The sequence below is a fragment of the Chanodichthys erythropterus genome, chromosome 18 (genome assembly GCF_024489055.1).
Source record: "Chanodichthys erythropterus isolate Z2021 chromosome 18, ASM2448905v1, whole genome shotgun sequence".
NCBI classification, from domain to species: Eukaryota; Metazoa; Chordata; class Actinopteri; order Cypriniformes; family Xenocyprididae; genus Chanodichthys; species Chanodichthys erythropterus.
In genome coordinates, this window is record NC_090238.1 from 5428813 (window position 1) to 5447005 (window position 18193).

Here is an 18193-nt window from a genome sequence, read left to right on the forward strand (position 1 = left end):
TGTACCGCCTACTTCGAGCACTGACTGTTACTACTAATAAAACGATCTCTGGGGGCCCCAAAAGTGCATGGGCCCCTAGAATCGTCCTAACTTCCCCCCCCTTAGCGGCGCCCCTGCTGGTATACCTTACATTATGGGTACAAAATATCCCCACAAAGATGGCAATATCCAAAATCCTTGTCCTTGTGGGGACATTTTTTGGTCCACATGAGGAAAGCAGCTTATTATGGAGCCGCTGATGGGACCTCTGCAAAAAAAAAAAAAAAAAAAGTAAGTTTCGCGTGAAACTTTTCACGTGCGCACAGGATTTTTTTGCATGCTCACATTTTATGCATACTGTCTGTTACATATTTCCCTTTGATAGTGACTGACATTTTACTATGAAGAAAACAAGAGTATGGAGGCTCATGACTAGTGAGCACGAGAAACTTTGGGGGGCTCCTTAGCTTATAAATGAAAAAGTGATGTTTTTTGAAGATGTAAAAATGCAGAAAGTTTACTGTGATGGGTATGTTACAGTTTGTATGGTATAAAAATCATTATGTCTATGGAAAGTCCCATAAAGCATGAACACCCAATGCATGTGTGTGTGTGTTTCAGGAGTGACGCAGGACTCCCAGAAGTCTGCAGATACAGCGCGGTCATTCTCCTTGAGCTGGAGGAACTCTGGAGACCAGGGCGGCACTCAGGAACCCATGAGGTTTCGCAGTGCCACCACCACTGGAGCTCCTGCAGTGGAGAAAGCTCGCAACAACGTCAGGCAGAAAGCATCAGGTTAGATCTAGCTTGCAGGACTCATGAAAACGGACAGTCTCAGATGTCTGCATGATAGTTTGCTTACAGTGTGCTTTGTTTTATTTCTATAACTCCATGTTAGTCCCTATGAAATCTTCTCTTTACAAACTTTGTTGTTGTTTTTTTTCCCATTTAAATGTTTCTGTATTCCATTTTAATGGTTACATTTTAGTAATCAAAAAGCATATCTAATTAATCACCAATTTATTGAACGTTTAACAAAAGTTACATTTTAGGGCTATATGAAATCCATTTTTGTTATGTTTTATGCTGAAAATTTTGTGTTTTCTGTTTTAATCTGTCTGGATTCTGTTTTAATAGTTTAATTAAGTTTTGTATAATAATAATAGGGCCTTAAGAAATTTTGTGTTGGCTTTAATTTTTCTGGATTTATGATTTAATACAAATTTATTATGAAAAACTGTGGTAATCACATGAAGGCACAAAACATTAACAATTTAAATAACATTTTAAAATGTATTTTTTATTATTATTTATTATTATTAGTAGTATTGGCAAACAAAGTGTTAAAATTAAAACTTGAAAGAAAGTTTGTGATATTTCTTAAATAAGTTCCTTAACCTGTTAACTGTCACCCCCACTTTTTTTTTTAGACAAGAAAATGCACTATCCAAACTTAAATGGTTGTAATTCAAGAATACTTTGGAGTATAGACATAAGGCTGGTCTTGTTTTAAAGATGAAATTTGGCAGATTATTGTAGACGTGAAATAAGTTATGTAAGTGAAACAGAAAAAAAGTTATAGAAGTTTAAGTTTATGAAAATGTAAAATGTAAAAATATAATATTTTATATAAAATATAAAATATATATTTTACAAAACAAGTTTTACTCTAAAACTGCAAGGAAATCAAAGCCAAAAATCTGAACAAGTTGTGTTCCAAATTTCAGATTGATATCTCAAAAAATGAGCTTTCAGTAAGATTTTGTTTGGGCGCAGTACCACACTTTTTCACTAGATGACAACCAAGCTCCATTACTGACCATATAAAGGCACCTCCATTTCCATATATGGTTTGAGTGATCTGAACCATATATTTCCATTATTTTCATACAATTTATGAAGTAGACATCCTATATAGAAGTAGTATGGGAAGTTTGGCAGAAAATTGATATGAATTCAGCCTCTAATAAACATAAAAATAACATGTATGTGGGTTAAAGATCACCGCCACAATCATAAATGTATTTTTTTTCCTTATTAAAAACATTTTCAGACCTTTTTTTCTCAAAAAATTGAATGGATGTTATCTTTTGAAATCTTGGCATAAAAACAAACATGTTTCAACCAATCTTTAATGATTTTTCATGTTCATCGCTATTTCAAAATAAAGGTCTGAACATGCCTTATGAGTATGAAAATATGCTTGTTGCAAATTGATAAATTACTGCTCCTCTGTAATTTATTTTGAAAACCAGTCACCAAATATGTAAACTACAGATTCTAAGCTTTCAAATGATATATAGTTTGTCAAGATTAGTTTAGGTTTAGTATAGAATATTACTGTTTTAAATATGTAATGGCTGTGGGCCCACCGGTGGGCCCGTGACAGTTAACAGGTTAAAAAAGTTATACTAAAAATTTTATTATTATTTATAATTTATAGGTGTGTGACGAGATGAGAGACGAGATTGAGTTTACAAGATTTTTACACAGTATTTTTAAGAAATCTTCAATGAAGAAATACATAACTAGAAAAATAGTTAGCAGGTGCATTTGAAATGTTTTAATGAATGTCATTTCAGTTCTACTTTCTGAGCAAATTTTTCTTCAAGCCTGATACAGAGCTAAAAGATGGTTACAACTACACAGCCCAGACTAAGATACTGTAGCTTTCATATTGGAAGATATTTGCATGCATCAGGGAGCCGCTTTCAAATGCGGGGTATTGAAATTGCATTTGAATGCATGCTCACATTTTACTTTTGCGATCGTGTATACTCTGTGAATAGGGAGCAGCAGTACAGAGTGCACATTCTACAAGACAATTGTAAGACACTTAGAATCCTCTGCCATGGTCTTGTAACTGAACTCTGATTTCTTCTGCACTACATACGGCTCTGCAGCTCGTGTTTGATGAGCTGGATGGGATTGAAGCAACCATTGTCCAACTGAATTAAATGTTTTTTTTTCCCCTATAAAAATCAAAACGACAGTGAAGGCGAAATGTAAACACAGCGGTGGCATATTCTGTCCCCTCGCACTCTGTCATGGCAATATCACGAGACATTTTAGTCTTGCGAGATCTCATCAATATATTTCAATTAGTAATATATTTCAATCCGTCACAATTTCTTCAAGTTTGATTGTGTAGATGACAAACCTGTGCCACTCATTTACACAAAAGCACACAGAATATGCAAACTTCCTATATAAACAGTAGTGTTTATGCAGTTTAATATTCATAGACTAGCCAATATCACACTTTGATTAAGTGCACAGCCCTGCTTTTGATTCATTCATCCAAAATCTGCCAAATTGTGTGACATTCTGCGTTATACTGTAAGTTACACTTGTGGATTCTGAAATTCTGCATTGCTGAAATTATAGGGCCCTAAAGATGACATTGGGCTAGGATCTTGTGGACAGAGGAATTTTCTTCTTGCTGTTACCATGTATAGAACAAGTGCAACTTAAGCCATGTGATCCAAGACTAGTAGAGACACACACACACACACACACACACACACACACACGTCAACTAGTCACTTCAACCACTGATTAGAGTGCAACTCTCTCTCAAACATGAATTTTCTATTTCTTTGTCTCCTAACATGGACATGCGCAGAAACATTTTCCATTGACTGTCTCCTGGTTTGGAGATGATTGTATCTCTTTATGGTGGAGAGCTTGTTGAGTTTGGAGCAGATGCGTTTGAGACTGAAGGATGCCTCTCACACACGCCACCCCCAGAAACATACTCAATTTTGTGTGTGTGTGTGCAGATGAAACGGCGTGGCTTTAAATTCCCTCCTTTTCTTTTGCCTAATTGGATTTCTACTACATTGTTCTTCAAACGGCCCAGCGTCCTCCACTGCTCGTTAGGAGAGCCGCCTCATCAAACTGCCTGCCTGTTTTTGATAGTTTCATTAAGAGCGTAATTAATGCTCATTAATATGCATAAATAGGTAACTCAGCGAAAGCGATGTAATCTAGAAAGAAAAGGCAGTAATTAAAGCGCGCCATAGAGGGAATAATAGAGCCCTCCGCTTTCACGGCTCTTCTCCAGACGTGACATGGAGTGGCCAGAAAACACAATGTTAATATTTTGTCTTATCTGAGCTGGCAGAGCAAACTTGAAATAGTGTGCTTCATATTTCCTGCTCGGGGATTGAGTATCAAAGGACAGCATGAGCCGAACGAGAGCACGGTTAGAAATCCTCAAAGTATGTCCTCTGTTTGACTTCAGCTTAAAAATACCAATCGGTTGGTGAAAACGCTCTTTACAGAACAGAACTCTTACAGCATTAATTCAGGTTGCGCTTTGATGTGATGCTTTCATGGAGTCATGGAACAGAATCTGTGTTTGTATTGGTGTTCACTGTTACTGTTTCTCATACATTGGCTTCATTAGAAAAACCCCTTGGCCCTGCATAGTAGAGGTCTTCACGGGTCAAAAAATTTGTACCCGAACCCGAAGAGACGTGTAATTGTGCTACACGGAACCGACCTCGACCCGTCTATTATTTGAAAGTTGGACCCAGACCCGTGCAGAATCGAGAAATGCCATAAATGTACTACCTGAAACCGACGCAAACCCATCTATTATTTGAAAGCTGGACCCAAACCCGGCCGGGAAAACACAGACCCGGCTGGACCCGATCGGCACATAGGCCTATTCCACAGCAAATTGCTATTAACAAGTCAAGAAAATAAAACTTTTTATTAGTAGCCTTCTCCCTTTTACCTGATTGTGATTCATACAATCCTTACTTGCCAAAAAAGTTCCATCCATGTAATACCTCTCTTGCAAACTGAAAGAGCGTGCTTAATCCACTAATTATTCCAGTATAGGTTGTTCAACTGTTTTCTTTAATGACTGTTGAATTGTTTGCTGTTCTTATCCACCTTTTCCAACAAATTCTTATCCTTTTCCAACGGATGACAGACCATAGGCATTAATTTCCAATGGAGAGTAGTATGCAAATATGCAAATGTAGAATTTTCAGATCTGATTTGAGCTTTGGTTGCGTTGATATATTTGAACTTTTCCGGCTGAATGCAACTGTCCTAAAATTTTAATCTTTTAACACGTTTTGTTCATCATGATCATTTTCACACATGAGCACAACTTTAATGAATTTTGAATTTTCACTAGGGGCCAGAAACGTAATCTGATCGAATTTCGACTATCGGATTGGATAAAATCTTGAAAATGGGTTGTTCAAAAGGAAAAAGGATTCTGAAATCAGATTAGATCACAAAATCCAATCCTAGTTTTAATCTGGATCAAACCTTCAGTTTGTGTTGTTCAAAACTTGTGAGTAGGATTTGGATAACTATGATCCAAAAAACAGGATTATCCTGATCCCAACAGGGGGTAGGATTTCAAGGTGGATTCCAGGAGGAAAATGTAGTAAAACTTTAAAATTGGTAAAAAAAAAAAATACAACATTTATATCATGTAATATACATACACATTTTTTTATATTTTGCTCCTGATTAGTTTAACTGTTAAAGTAATAAATTAGAAGTAGACATTAGCCTACATATTTAGACTTTCGGTAAACTACTCTAAAGTAAAAAAAAAAAAAAAAAAAGATTTTGGTGCCATAAAACAATCCCCAAACAGCTGTAAATATCCAACAAAAATATCTATAATTCAAAACCCATATTCTTTCTATCAACATGTCCCTTTAGGGGCTCCGTAGAGCACTGGAAATCCAGATTTGGTAATCTGGAAAAGTGTGTATCTGGATCACGGTGATCCAATCCAATTTTTCTTTGAAAAACCAGCACAAAAGTAAGATGGATTACCTGATCCTGGATAGCAAAACATGGGATTTCCAAATCCAGATCATTCTGATCCAGATTAAACTTTTTGAACAACTGGCCCTAGAACTAAAAAACTGAACATAAGATCTAAACAAGCTACACCATGATAACATGACATAAACATCACCACCATTATAGCATCAACAACTCTTTCAGCCTTCATTTCAAAACATTTTTATCCTGAAAGTTAGAGTTAACTTTAGAGTTAAGAGGAGGCTGTGAAAGTGACTAGTGAGTAAATGAGTTTACCTGGGGTGCGTTTCCCAAAAGCGTTGTTAACCAACTATGGTCGCAAGTTCTGTTGTTATCAGCATAGTTCAACGAGTCGGTGTTTCCCAAAACCAGAGTTCCAACAAACATTCGCAAACAGCATCGCAAACTTGTGTGGTTGGAACAACAGCTCTCGACCTGTGGTTAGAAGCATAGTTTCTTGTGTACATGACTTGTGGGCTTAATACAATCCTTATCTTGAGCAAAATAAGCAAGCTGACGTTCAGTACAATCTGTATCTTTCATTGTAAATATATAAACAAATGTCATTTACGCCTTTTAGTTTGTCAAGAGATTAAAAGCACCATTTTGAAGAGTGCGCATGTACGTGATCTAGTACGTAAAAACAAGCCTATGTTTGAATCTGGAAATTAAGCAGAATAACTGAGGAAAAAGAGAGAATTAGTCCTCAGATGCCATTTGCACCCCAGTTCAACTGATGACGTTTAATGTCCCTGACAACCTCTGTAGACCCATTTAGACACTTGTTAGCAACCACCTTTTTCAAGACAAGTTAAATATTTTTAAAAATCATACATTGACTTTAAGATGATGGAATTAGAAGTGCTAAAATGCTAATTCATTACCGGGTTTATCCTACAAAAATACACCAACTCTTCATCAACCTATAGACCTTATTTAGCCGCACACCTTTTCAGCGCTGCACTCATTGTTTTTCTGTCTTTCGGTTTGTATTTCCACAGAATAAAGGTATGATCTTACGGATTTATGAATGATCCACTCTTTTTTTTTTTTTTAAATCTTCCCGGTCTACTTACATTTGTTATGACATCCGCTTCAAACATTACAATGCTCATGATAACTTTCATCAACTCTACAATAAGTAAATCCACTTCACCAGCTAATTATTCTTCAACAGCGATGCAATAGAAATATACAGAGCTACCACAAAAATGGAAGTTCAAAGACAAAATTGGCACATAAATGACACACTTCAACTTTAATAAATTGTCTGGCTATTACCACAGCTGTAGAATGCTATTGATTTGTTTCCCTGTCTCTCTCTCTCTCTGTCTGTCCGTCTCTTTCTCTTCCCTGCGCTCCCTTTCCCTGCTTCTGTGGGCAGCTAAGCGAAGTCAGTCTATCAGCAACTGTGTGCATCTTTGTGAGGCTTTGCCGGCCACTAAGAGTGTGCCCATGCTGCTCCACACTGTCAGCTCTTTCTTACCTGGTATCTCTCACAACTCTCACTGCTCTCACAGACTCTCAGGTAACTTCCTGTTTCCTCTATCACAGAGCTTTCTTTTCCTGTTTTCTATCTTGCTGTCATCTGCTTTCGTTTAAGATTTAGCATCATCAGGAAAAATGCAGTATACATGTTTTTATAAGGACACTGTTTCTTTAAATTCCAGACTACCAAATTAAGTACTGAGAGCACTGATGGAAACACTCGCTCAATTCATTCATGCTTTAGTCATGGATTCAATTAAAGAGTGTTAGTTCACCCAAAAATGACAATTCTGTCATTAATTACTCACTCTCATGTCGCTCCACACCTGTAAGACCTTCGTTCATCTTCGGAACACAAATTATGATATTTGTTTTCTGAAATCCAAGAGCTATCTGGCCTCCAATAGACTGAAACACAATTACCACTTTCGTTGACTTTATTCAACAATTTCTTTACTTCCATGTCAATCTCCTACACAGTTGACATTGTACCGGAGCCAGCCAATAATGGGTTGGCATTCTGACTTAGTACCTTGAAGTGCTGCACTGTGTGTGTACAGCGTCAACTGTGTAGGAGATTGACATGGAAGAGAAGAAATTGTTGAATAAAAGTCAGTAATTTTGTTTGTTTTTTGCACATGAAAAGTATTCTCATCGCTTCATAAAATTAAGGTTGAACCACTGCAGTCACGTTGACTATTTTAATAATGTCTTTAGTACCTTTCTGGCCTTGAAAGTGGTAATTGTAGTCTATTGGAGGCCATATAGCTCACGGATTTCATCAGAAATATCTTAATATCTTAAAGTCTTACGGTTTTGGAATGGCATGAGGGTGAGTAATTAATTGATTGATTGATTGATTGAACTTTATTGTCCAGTCTGTTTTCACAGAGAGGAAATTTTTCTTTGACACTGTAACATCCATTCACTGCTTAGAAATCACATCACACATCAACAACACAATTCTATAATTAAACACTGTAAGAAAGAAAAATTAAAAATATCTACAGCCATTCTATTGTTTCAATTAAAATACTGTACGATTCAAGATTTAAAATTTAGAATTTGAAGAATTAGAATTTTTGGGTAAACTAACTTTTGTGACCAGGGCGGGCGAGAGCCGTGCTTCTGGAGCTTCTCGTTGAGAGACTAAAGGCCGGTGCGCCTCCCAGGTGGAGCTCATTAACTCTCGCGCCGTTCCCTCATGGATCTCACCCGCTCTGGTCGCCACACTAACCCTTTAAGCATGTGGAGCATCTAGAAACTTTAGCGTTTTTGCAGAAGCATGCAAACTGTGTTAGACAACCAATGAGTTTGAATTCCTCGCAAAGCACATGAAAAACTGCAAATAATTCGATACAACTCTTTTACTTTATTTCCATTAAAAAAAGAACAAAAGAAAGGATTTCCATTAGTGCCCTCAGAACTGCCTGTAGCAAACTTAAATTATTACACTTTGTCCCTGTTTGTATGGATATAAATAGAATGGACAAAATATATATATTTTTTTTTTCTCTTGTCAGCTCTAATAAGCATGGCGATTGTATCAGGTGAAGTATTGCTGACAGTGTGTCTGTTTGTCTGCTAGATGTGGAGGAGTGTCAGCTGTCAGAATGTGAGATGGGGGATGGAGACAGTCCTCTGCCCCGCAGCAGTAGCACCTCTGACATCACACAGCAGATCAACGACACCTTCCCAGGTACCAACACAATCACACACACTACACATATTAATATACTGACAGCTGAAGGGATTTGCAGAAAGTAAAACACCTTTGCATTAACTTGTACCTGGACTTTAAACTTTATTATATCTCCAGGGTAGTAAGATACTACTATTATAATACATATATTACTATTGTAATGCAACAGCACTATAAAATAAATGTAAATGTAAAAATAAATATTTCATAATAAGTATAATATTTATTGTTTATAGTAAAATACATTACTTGTGTCTTAATTTCTTCACTTGCAAAAGTTAAACCCTCTTGTAACTTTATCTAGTTTCTGTGAAAACAAATCACATGAACACAGTGCTGTGCATCGCTTTGGAACATACGGCGCAATAGACTTATTTCATTAAATCACAGCCTTTTGTGATTTGATGATTTATAGATGATCATGAGGCTTTATTGTGTTATTAACACCTTTCATGTTATTATGAGAAGTGAAAAAAAAAAAAAAAAAAAAGTGGTTCTTTATGAATATGTGGTGGGCTGCATTGGTATCTTTATTGACATCAGTGATACTGCCTTCATTCTTAGTTCTTAGCAAAAAATGCCATTAAACAAATAATGTGAAAATATAAACAAGACATTTGATTGTTCGCACAGTCATCATATTGGCCAGTGCAACACAAACTAAGAATTAGTCTCTTTTAGAAATCAAAGGTAGTGTGATTTCTAATATGTGGAATATCTGAATGAAATGCAGGTCAGAAGAGAGATGAGTCTGCGGATACGGGCAGAACGTCTGTGTCAGAGAGCAGCTCTACAGGGAAAAGAGAGAGCGACGCTCCCACGGTCAGTAACATCTCGTTGGCATTGATTAATTAAATGATTCTTCACATGCAAGTTTCATTGAGGTTTTGTGGATATTGTCAGATTCTGATCCGGAGGAGCAGCAGTCCAGCAGATCTGGATTATCCAGCAGATGGAGCGCAAACATTCCTGAAAATTAAACTGCGTGAGAAAAGTAAGCGCTGTCCCACAATCACCCATGGCATCCTTCTATTGCTCTTCTTTAAACAGGATATATATCTTTATTGCTTTCTTTTTTGTGTGCTTGCTTGTACCTGTATACCTCAATACCTGAAAACTAGGGATGCTCATAATTAAGTCATTAATTAACTGTTAACCGACAGTAAGAATTTTGACCGATTAATACTAAACTTGTCATTTTTCAAGATATTTGGAAAAAGTTTGCTGCATGGTTAAATTTAGAGCTTTTGAGAGAGAAAAAAAATGTATAAAAATGGTGTATAAGTCACATTTTATAATTGCATTAATGTAAAATACTGGTAAATAAAGCTAAATGTTTACAAACATTATAAACATTATGAACATAGCTATAGGCCATTTTAGTTTCCCTCACTCCACAACAAATCCTTTCAGTTTAACTGTATTCAGAACAGAACAAGATTGAAAAATAAAAGTTGCCATATAAAAGTAGAAGCTATATAAATGTCAAGCGAAACTGAAACAGAAACCAGTGTTGGGCTCATGTACATTTTTTTTTAAGAAACTTGTGCGCTTAATTGGATACATTTCAGGTGGATACATTTTTTTATTTTTTTTTTCTCCGATAAGAAGGCATGCACATAAACTACTATGGAAACACATTTACTGACTAAATCCCTCGATGCGTAACAAAAAAACTCACATGACTTTGCCTCAACAGTGGATGTGATTGGTTAACTGGACTAACCAGCAGACCAATTTCATTGCACAGTATCTCAAATGTTGGTTTGATCGTTCTGATCAACTGATCAAATGCCTGAGCCAAAGTCTGTCATCAAAATGAATTGGTTGTGCCTCCAAGAAGCATCTCGCATGATTGCATTCCCAAACAACGTAAGATCAGTACAGATACCCTAATATTGCTCCAGTAAAAGATTTAAGTTCTCCTTTCCAATTTTACTTGTACAAAAGTAAGTTATTTAAGTACAAAAGTTTCAAGTATTAAGTACATTTCTTAAGATGAGTTTCATTTACAATAATCCTAAAATCCTTACTTTTTGCCCCCTAATTTGAACGCGTTCTTGGCTCATTCTAAGTTAGACTTGTAAATTTGGTTAACTAGAGACTTACTCTGAACGGATCATTGAATCAGTAAATTGTGGAAACAGCTGCAATCGAATCAGTCCTGTTAGCAAATGAATCACTCGGCCTGATTTTCGAACCAGTTTAACAGGTTCATCAAAAAGAATCAGTTTGTTCACGAATTGGACACTGCTTTTGTGTAAAAAGTACGATATTATGCTTTGAAATGTTCCTCAAAATAAAAATACTCCAGCAAAATACAGATACTTGAAAAATATATTGAAGTACAGTAACAAATTTTTCTTACTGTCCACCACTGATGCGCATAAACTAACTTTTACTGAATAAATCCATCCATGCGTAACAAAATTTATTACAGAAATTTTGCACCGATTTCCCAAGAAGTGACTCCTTTGTTCTCTTGAACACATGGGATGGAACGGTGCTTTATTCGCAAATGTTTTATGTTAAGTTAAATTCGCAACATTGGATGGAAACATAGCTACTGATACAGTAGCGATCAAAATAGAGCAAATCGCTTTTTGAAAGTATCTTGATGTTTCAAATAACGATCATATCAATTACATTGTTACACCAGTAGGTGGCGACAAGTGACTGTTAAAAATTTAATCACTGAATCATTCATTCAAGAGATTTGTTTAAAAGTGCTGATTTATCCAGTAATGAAACAATTGAAGTCTATATAAGTGAGTCAATGAATCATTCATTCAAATCATTAAAAAAAAAAAAAAAAAAATCAATTAAATATTTTTAACTAGACTGCAGTAATTAACATTTTGTCAGAATCTCTGGTAAATTGCATGTTATTATGTTTTTGTCTGTTCAGAATCGTGGGAGAACTGCAATCTCTATTTTAAACAAAAAAAATTGTGATTCTTAATTTATCCATAATCATGCAGCTCTAATACTATTGAAAAATATTAGTGTAAAGCTTTAGTATACAGTATAGTGAAAAAAACAATAGGAACGACTTTCTATTATAAATAATTACCAGTATTAACACATTAATAAAAGAATGCATTAACTAATAACTAATATAAATGTCACACTTGTCAGGTGAGAGTGTGAGCAGTGAGACGTCTAATGGCTATCTGAATGATGCTGAAGTGGGTCTGCTGACGTGGCATGCGGTTGAGGAGGAGCCGGACTCTCCCTCTACTCATGACATGAGCATGAGTGTTACCGCGGATACAGTGAGCCAGAGGAGCCTCCTGCTCAGCCACACTGAAGCACTGGCAGGTACCAAAACCCTCCAATCCCTGATCCCGCCACACTACTCATGTGTTCAGGTGTCCCATCTGTGTTCCTACAGTACCACTGTAATGTCAGTGCAAGTTCTGTCACATGACTTACTGTCTGTCAGCCTCTGTGTTTAAAAATTGTGTTGTTCTTAATGTGTTTGTTATTGTTTCCCATTAGTGGTGTCAGTATCTATTATGTGAGGAGGTGATAGCAGTACGGCATATAAAGAATAGTCTGGGCTAAATACAGCAACATCTGTGGGATTCTGTCATTGATTGTACTGACAATAGTTTCAACACTGGAAGTCTATGAGCACCAGAATAAACATTACAAATATACAGTGCCTTTCGAAAGCTCAGTTCGATTTTTTTCAAGAGAAATGATTTCTTTTATTCAGCAAGAACATTAAATTGGTCAAAATTGACATTAAAGACTGTTACATTGATACAAAAGATTTGTTTAAAATAAACGCTGTTCTTTTTAACTCTCTATTCATCAACATATCCTGAAAAAAAAGTGCTTTACGTTTTCCACAAAAATATTAAGAAATGTTTCTTGAGCACAAAATCACATCTTTGATCAAGTAATTGAATCAAATATATATATATATATATATATATATATATATATATATATATATATATATATATATATATATATATATATATATGTGTGTGCCTTAGGCACATCAGTATTTTCACCCCCCAAAAAAGGTTTTAAGCTAGTTATTTATATCTTTTGCTGTAGTGTGTCAGTAGAAAATATCAGTTCACATTTCCAAACATTCATTTTGCCATTAATTTTAATAATCCTGTGAGATTTTTGTGTGCACAAGGAGTCTGACAACAGCTGGTGCTCCACACGGAGATCTGATCTCACCATCATTGAGTCTGTCTGTGATTACATGAAGAAACAGATGAAACTGAAGGGGCTCGCACACCAGACGCGAAGCTCAGCACCGCGACGTCTTTAAAATTCAAACGCATTGCTTTCTATTGCTTTCTGAGTCGTAGCTGGGCGCCACGGACAGGCACCGAATGTCGCCACCGGTGTGCGTACACTCATAGAAAACAATGCGTTTGAATTTTAAAGATGTGTCGCGGCGCTGCGCTTCAGGTCCGGTGTGCGAGCCCCTTAAGACAAACTAAATCCAGAAGAACTGAGGCCGTGTCTCCAAGATGCTTGAAGAATCCAACCTGCAAAGATACAGTACTGTAAAGAGTTTTAAGCATTTGTGTAAAAATGCTGTAAAGTGAGGATGCTTTCAAAAATTCATTAAAACATTTTTTATCCAGGTCATACCTGCAAACTAGTTGCTTTTCGGCGAAATTTACTGTTTTGAATCAAAATATGTAATTTATAAAAAATATGTAATGGAGCATTTTCATTCGAATTGGACTTTTAAACCGATTACAATGCTCCATCTAAACACACCTACTGGTTCAACCGTGGAAAGGCATCGATGATAAATAAAATAATAAAACAGCTTGAAAAAATGTCACATTTTTTACCATCACATTTACCTCAGAAAAGCCGTTCAATGTCCAAAAACCCATTAGTCAGCTAGAAAAAAATGAACCTTTTTTTTGAAGAGGAGCATTTTGATATATATTTACTGTGACTAGGCTATTGCATATTTATTGTACTTAACATGTGCTTCAATACTGAATGTATTAATCTGTTTTATGACAGCCACCATTTAAATGTTTAGGCCTATATAAAAACAAGTAGAAACATAATTATCTAATAAAAAATGTATTATAACATTATTATAAAAATGTATTTGTGTAATTTATATTTAAGTAGCTTACAAATCAATTAATTTTAACCTTTAATAATATAATGTACCATCTGTAGTTTCCTGTATAGTTTACAGCATTAGTTGAGAGATATTTTTTCTTTGAATAAATTTGCCATGTACTGTACCTGATAGACCCCAAATGAATCAATATTGAATTGAAGGTAATCAAATTGAAATCAAATTGCAAGTTTCTGAATCAAAATCAAATCCAATTGTGAAATTTGTGTCAATGCACAGCCCTGGTGTCAATGAATTTTTTTTTTTTTTTTTATTACTTGAAGCAAATGTTGTTTTTTCCACTTATTTTCTTGTCAGAGTGCACCAGAATACTTAGTTTACATGTTAAAATCTTAAACATGTTCTCCTGGGGGAGGATGCCCCCACACCCCCCTACTACTATTTACTTTGCAAACATGTCACCTTTTTCACCACTTTGGAGTTTGCAGGTATGCCAAGTACACTTGTGCATCGGTTTTCAGGTAGCTTTGCAGGAAGGATTCTTCAAGCATCTTGGAGACACGGCTTGGTTTGTCTCAGTTTCATCTGTTTCTTCATGTAATCACAGACAGACTCAATGATGGTGACATCAGATCTCCATGTGGAGCACCAGCTGTTGTCGGACTCCTTGTGTATTCAAAAATCTCACTGGATTATAAAAATGAAATGTGAATTGATATTTCCTACTGACACACTACAGCAAAAGATATAAATAACTGGCTTAAAACCTCTTTTGGGGGGTGAAAATACTGATGTGCCTAAGACTTTTGCACAGTACTGTATATGTAATATATATATATATATATATATATATATATATATATATATATATATATATATATATATATATGTATATATGTATATATGTGTGTGTGTGTGTATATATATAATTTACTTTTCATAGACTTCCATTGTAAGTGTGTTATTGTAAATTAATTTAGTTTATTTTTAAAAACTGAGGTACCATTTGAAATGGTTTCTGTGGTAGTGGACAGCATACCACAGACTCTGTGAATAGAGAGATGTATTTAACCCAAAACATTCTTTTAAATCAGTGGTTCTTAACCTGAGGCCCGGGGCTCCACTAGAGGGAAACTCAGCAAACTCCCAAGGGACGTAAAGATGACTTAGCTCTCTGCTGTTAAAACCTCTGTGGTCAAAATAAACAATAAGCATTCATATAGGAAGTGCTACAAAACTTTTGTACCATTTACGATGAAGTGAAACATTTTGAAAGTTAATATTTCGGTCTAAAAATTACCGAAGATCACCAGAGGGTTAAAATTATGTAAAATAAGACAAGTGGCAGCCTTGAAAAACATCAAGATTTTAAAACTAAATCCTGAAGTGGAATTTACATTGAAGTGCCTTTGAATAGTGTACTGCACAACGGGGGTGCCTTGGAGTTAAAAGGGTGGAGAACCACTGCTTTAAATCATCCTGACGTCTGCTACTGATTATTAGATAATGCTTTCATGATCAGTTGTTGTGCCTCAGTGTCTTTAAGTGTGTTTGGTTTCCCTGTTTGTGTGAAATGTGATTCCACCACCACCCTGCCATCCATCGTTGTGTTGTGTGTATGTGTAGGGTCTGATTGTGCAGCCCCTCCTCAATGTCCCCCAGTGTCTCCGGCTCTCCTCGTGCCTCATGGCTGCTGTGAGGGCCCTCAGCTCCTGGAGGATGCCATGAATATGCCTCACCATCTGGGTATTGCACTCATCCTCTCAACCTCCCTCAGACCAAACTCATCTTCTGTACTTCACTCTATCTCCATCCCTCAAAGGCAACATTTTTCTAAACCCTTTCATAGGTGACTTTCTTCTAAGACAGCATCTTCGCCAAAATTAAATCTTATAAATAGCAGATTTGAAATGCAATTGGTGGAAAGGAACATGGCATTAGCACAACCATGGTACTGTGGTAAACGCAAAAATCACATGCAGTTATTGGGTGAAATGCTCCATTTGTAATTAGAATGAAATATTTTCAGAATCTTTTCAGTATTGCATGAGGTACACTGAAAAACATTGGTCTAGCATTAACATTGAAACCGTTTTCACTCAGAAATTGCTTGTAAATTTCACATTTTCAAATTAAAGATTAACACTGAAATAAATGTGAAATTTTAAAGCAGAGACTGAAATAGTTTTTTTTTAAAATGAAAACATACTTCAATATATATATATATATTTTTTTTTTTTTTACAAATTTAAAAAAAAAAAATCTTGTTTTACTAAAATTTGGTTCAATAATAACTAAACCAACTATATACAGTATTTCTTTCCTTTAACGTGTTGTAATTTAAGGGGATTTTAAAAAAAATGACTAAATATGTATCTCTAAATTATTCACCATTTATTATTTGTAATACAATCATTTAACCACTAGATAACTGTATAGTCCTACATATATATATATATATATATATATATATATATATATATATATATATATATATATATATATATATATGTATATGTATATATATGTATATATATGTATATATATATATATGTATATGTAAACATGGCTGTGTGTTCCCTAGTTGCTGTGAACTTTGGATTCCCTTATAATTAGTTACTTGCATTTGGATATATATTTAGATATTATTAAATACTTTTGTTAAAGTTAACATTTTTATGTTGATCTGAAGTGTACGTTTTTGCATTAGTTAAATCTGGACACAAAAAAAGTGTTTTGTTACTCATACTTGCTACATGTAATAGCTTTATCAATCACACAAAAGAAATCTGAATCAGTATTGACTCAATATCGACCACGGCTATATTTCAAAATATATAATTGAGTGTTAAATACCATGAACAGAGGCATGGTCTGAAAAACTCTGCAACAGAAATCAATCAGCGATTGATTGATTCAGACAAATTCAGGTTTAAGTAGCTTTATTGTCATAGTAAAAAGGCTTTACATTGCCAAAGTGTAGCACTCTGATACCATAATGTTGAGCTTTATCATCTCATGTAAGCAGCTTATATGATCTACAAAAATTTCAATGTGATGCCAAACCAATCCAATAGTGTTAACGCCAGCTCAAAATTCAGTATGAACACATGGGAGTCTAGCCTAATGGTACACAACTTATAAAGCAGGGGTTCTCATCCTTTTGCAACTCATGGCCCACCATTGACTGTTTAAAAGCATTCCGAGGACCACCTTTCCAAATATGATAGTATGAACAAAGAATAACAGAAAATTCAAAAAGTACAATGGTATACTCCACTGTTAATCTGGTATGCCACTGTAGCAGACTAGGTCAAATCACCTATATAGATGAAAACTGTCCTTGCATAAAAAAAAAAGACTTGGCAGGTTTACTCAGTAACTTTAATCATTTATTCTTGTAACAGGGCAGGTAGGACCAATGACTGGTTCAGACACACAAGGGGAACACTCTTTTAACAAATTAATCAATAATAACATCCATGCTAAAATACCTGTAACATTCTCTGTATTCATTTACAGAAGTTCATTCACCCCAATTTACGTAATTTATCAAATACTATTAGTGATATGAACATGACTGTATATATATATATATAATATCCAGGGTGCGATTTGTGAAAAAAAACAGAGGGGAGGATGTTTGAAAAAAAAAAAACATACACGTATACCTCAGATTTCATTAGATAGAATACAAGCTGGACCAGACCATACACAGGGTGTAATTACCCAGGTCAGATAATGTAGTTTGCTAAGGGGGTACAGGGGCATGCTCCCCCAAGAAAATTTAGGTTTCTTTGGTGTACATATGTGCATTTTTAAGACGTTTTAAGACCAACAAATTGGATAACAATAGCTTTTAAAACCATGTCAACAACATGCACAGTTTTGAGGCAGCTTTAATCGCATGTGTGGTAATTTCATGACTTAACTTACAACAGAAAAACGACGGTCATTGCTCGTAGTTTCTTTTGCGCTTTATATAAGATATAATAAAGTAATTATGCAGCGCGCGCCGGCGCATTTGCGCATGCAATTCTTGAGTGTGCGTCGTGAGCAGTCGTGTTAATTTTACCGACATACCGACATAGGCTGACAACATCTCATCTGTTCACCACAGTTCACTGTTGTTCAAC

General features: G+C 35.4%; 1 protein-coding gene across 4 annotated transcripts in view; it reads left to right on the forward strand.

Annotated features, from left to right (window-relative positions):
* Window positions 1-18193, forward strand: part of ralgapa2 (Ral GTPase activating protein catalytic subunit alpha 2) — a 212939-nt gene that overhangs the window by 88328 nt on the left and 106418 nt on the right. For all 4 annotated transcript variants that reach the window (XM_067368380.1, XM_067368382.1, XM_067368384.1 and 1 more), the window contains 6 exons: window positions 601-774; window positions 8861-8971; window positions 9708-9796; window positions 9878-9968; window positions 12113-12295; window positions 15684-15803. In XM_067368380.1, the coding sequence (XP_067224481.1) occupies window positions 601-774; window positions 8861-8971; window positions 9708-9796; window positions 9878-9968; window positions 12113-12295; window positions 15684-15803 (768 nt within the window). The remainder of the gene's footprint in view (window positions 1-600; window positions 775-8860; window positions 8972-9707; window positions 9797-9877; window positions 9969-12112; window positions 12296-15683; window positions 15804-18193) is intronic.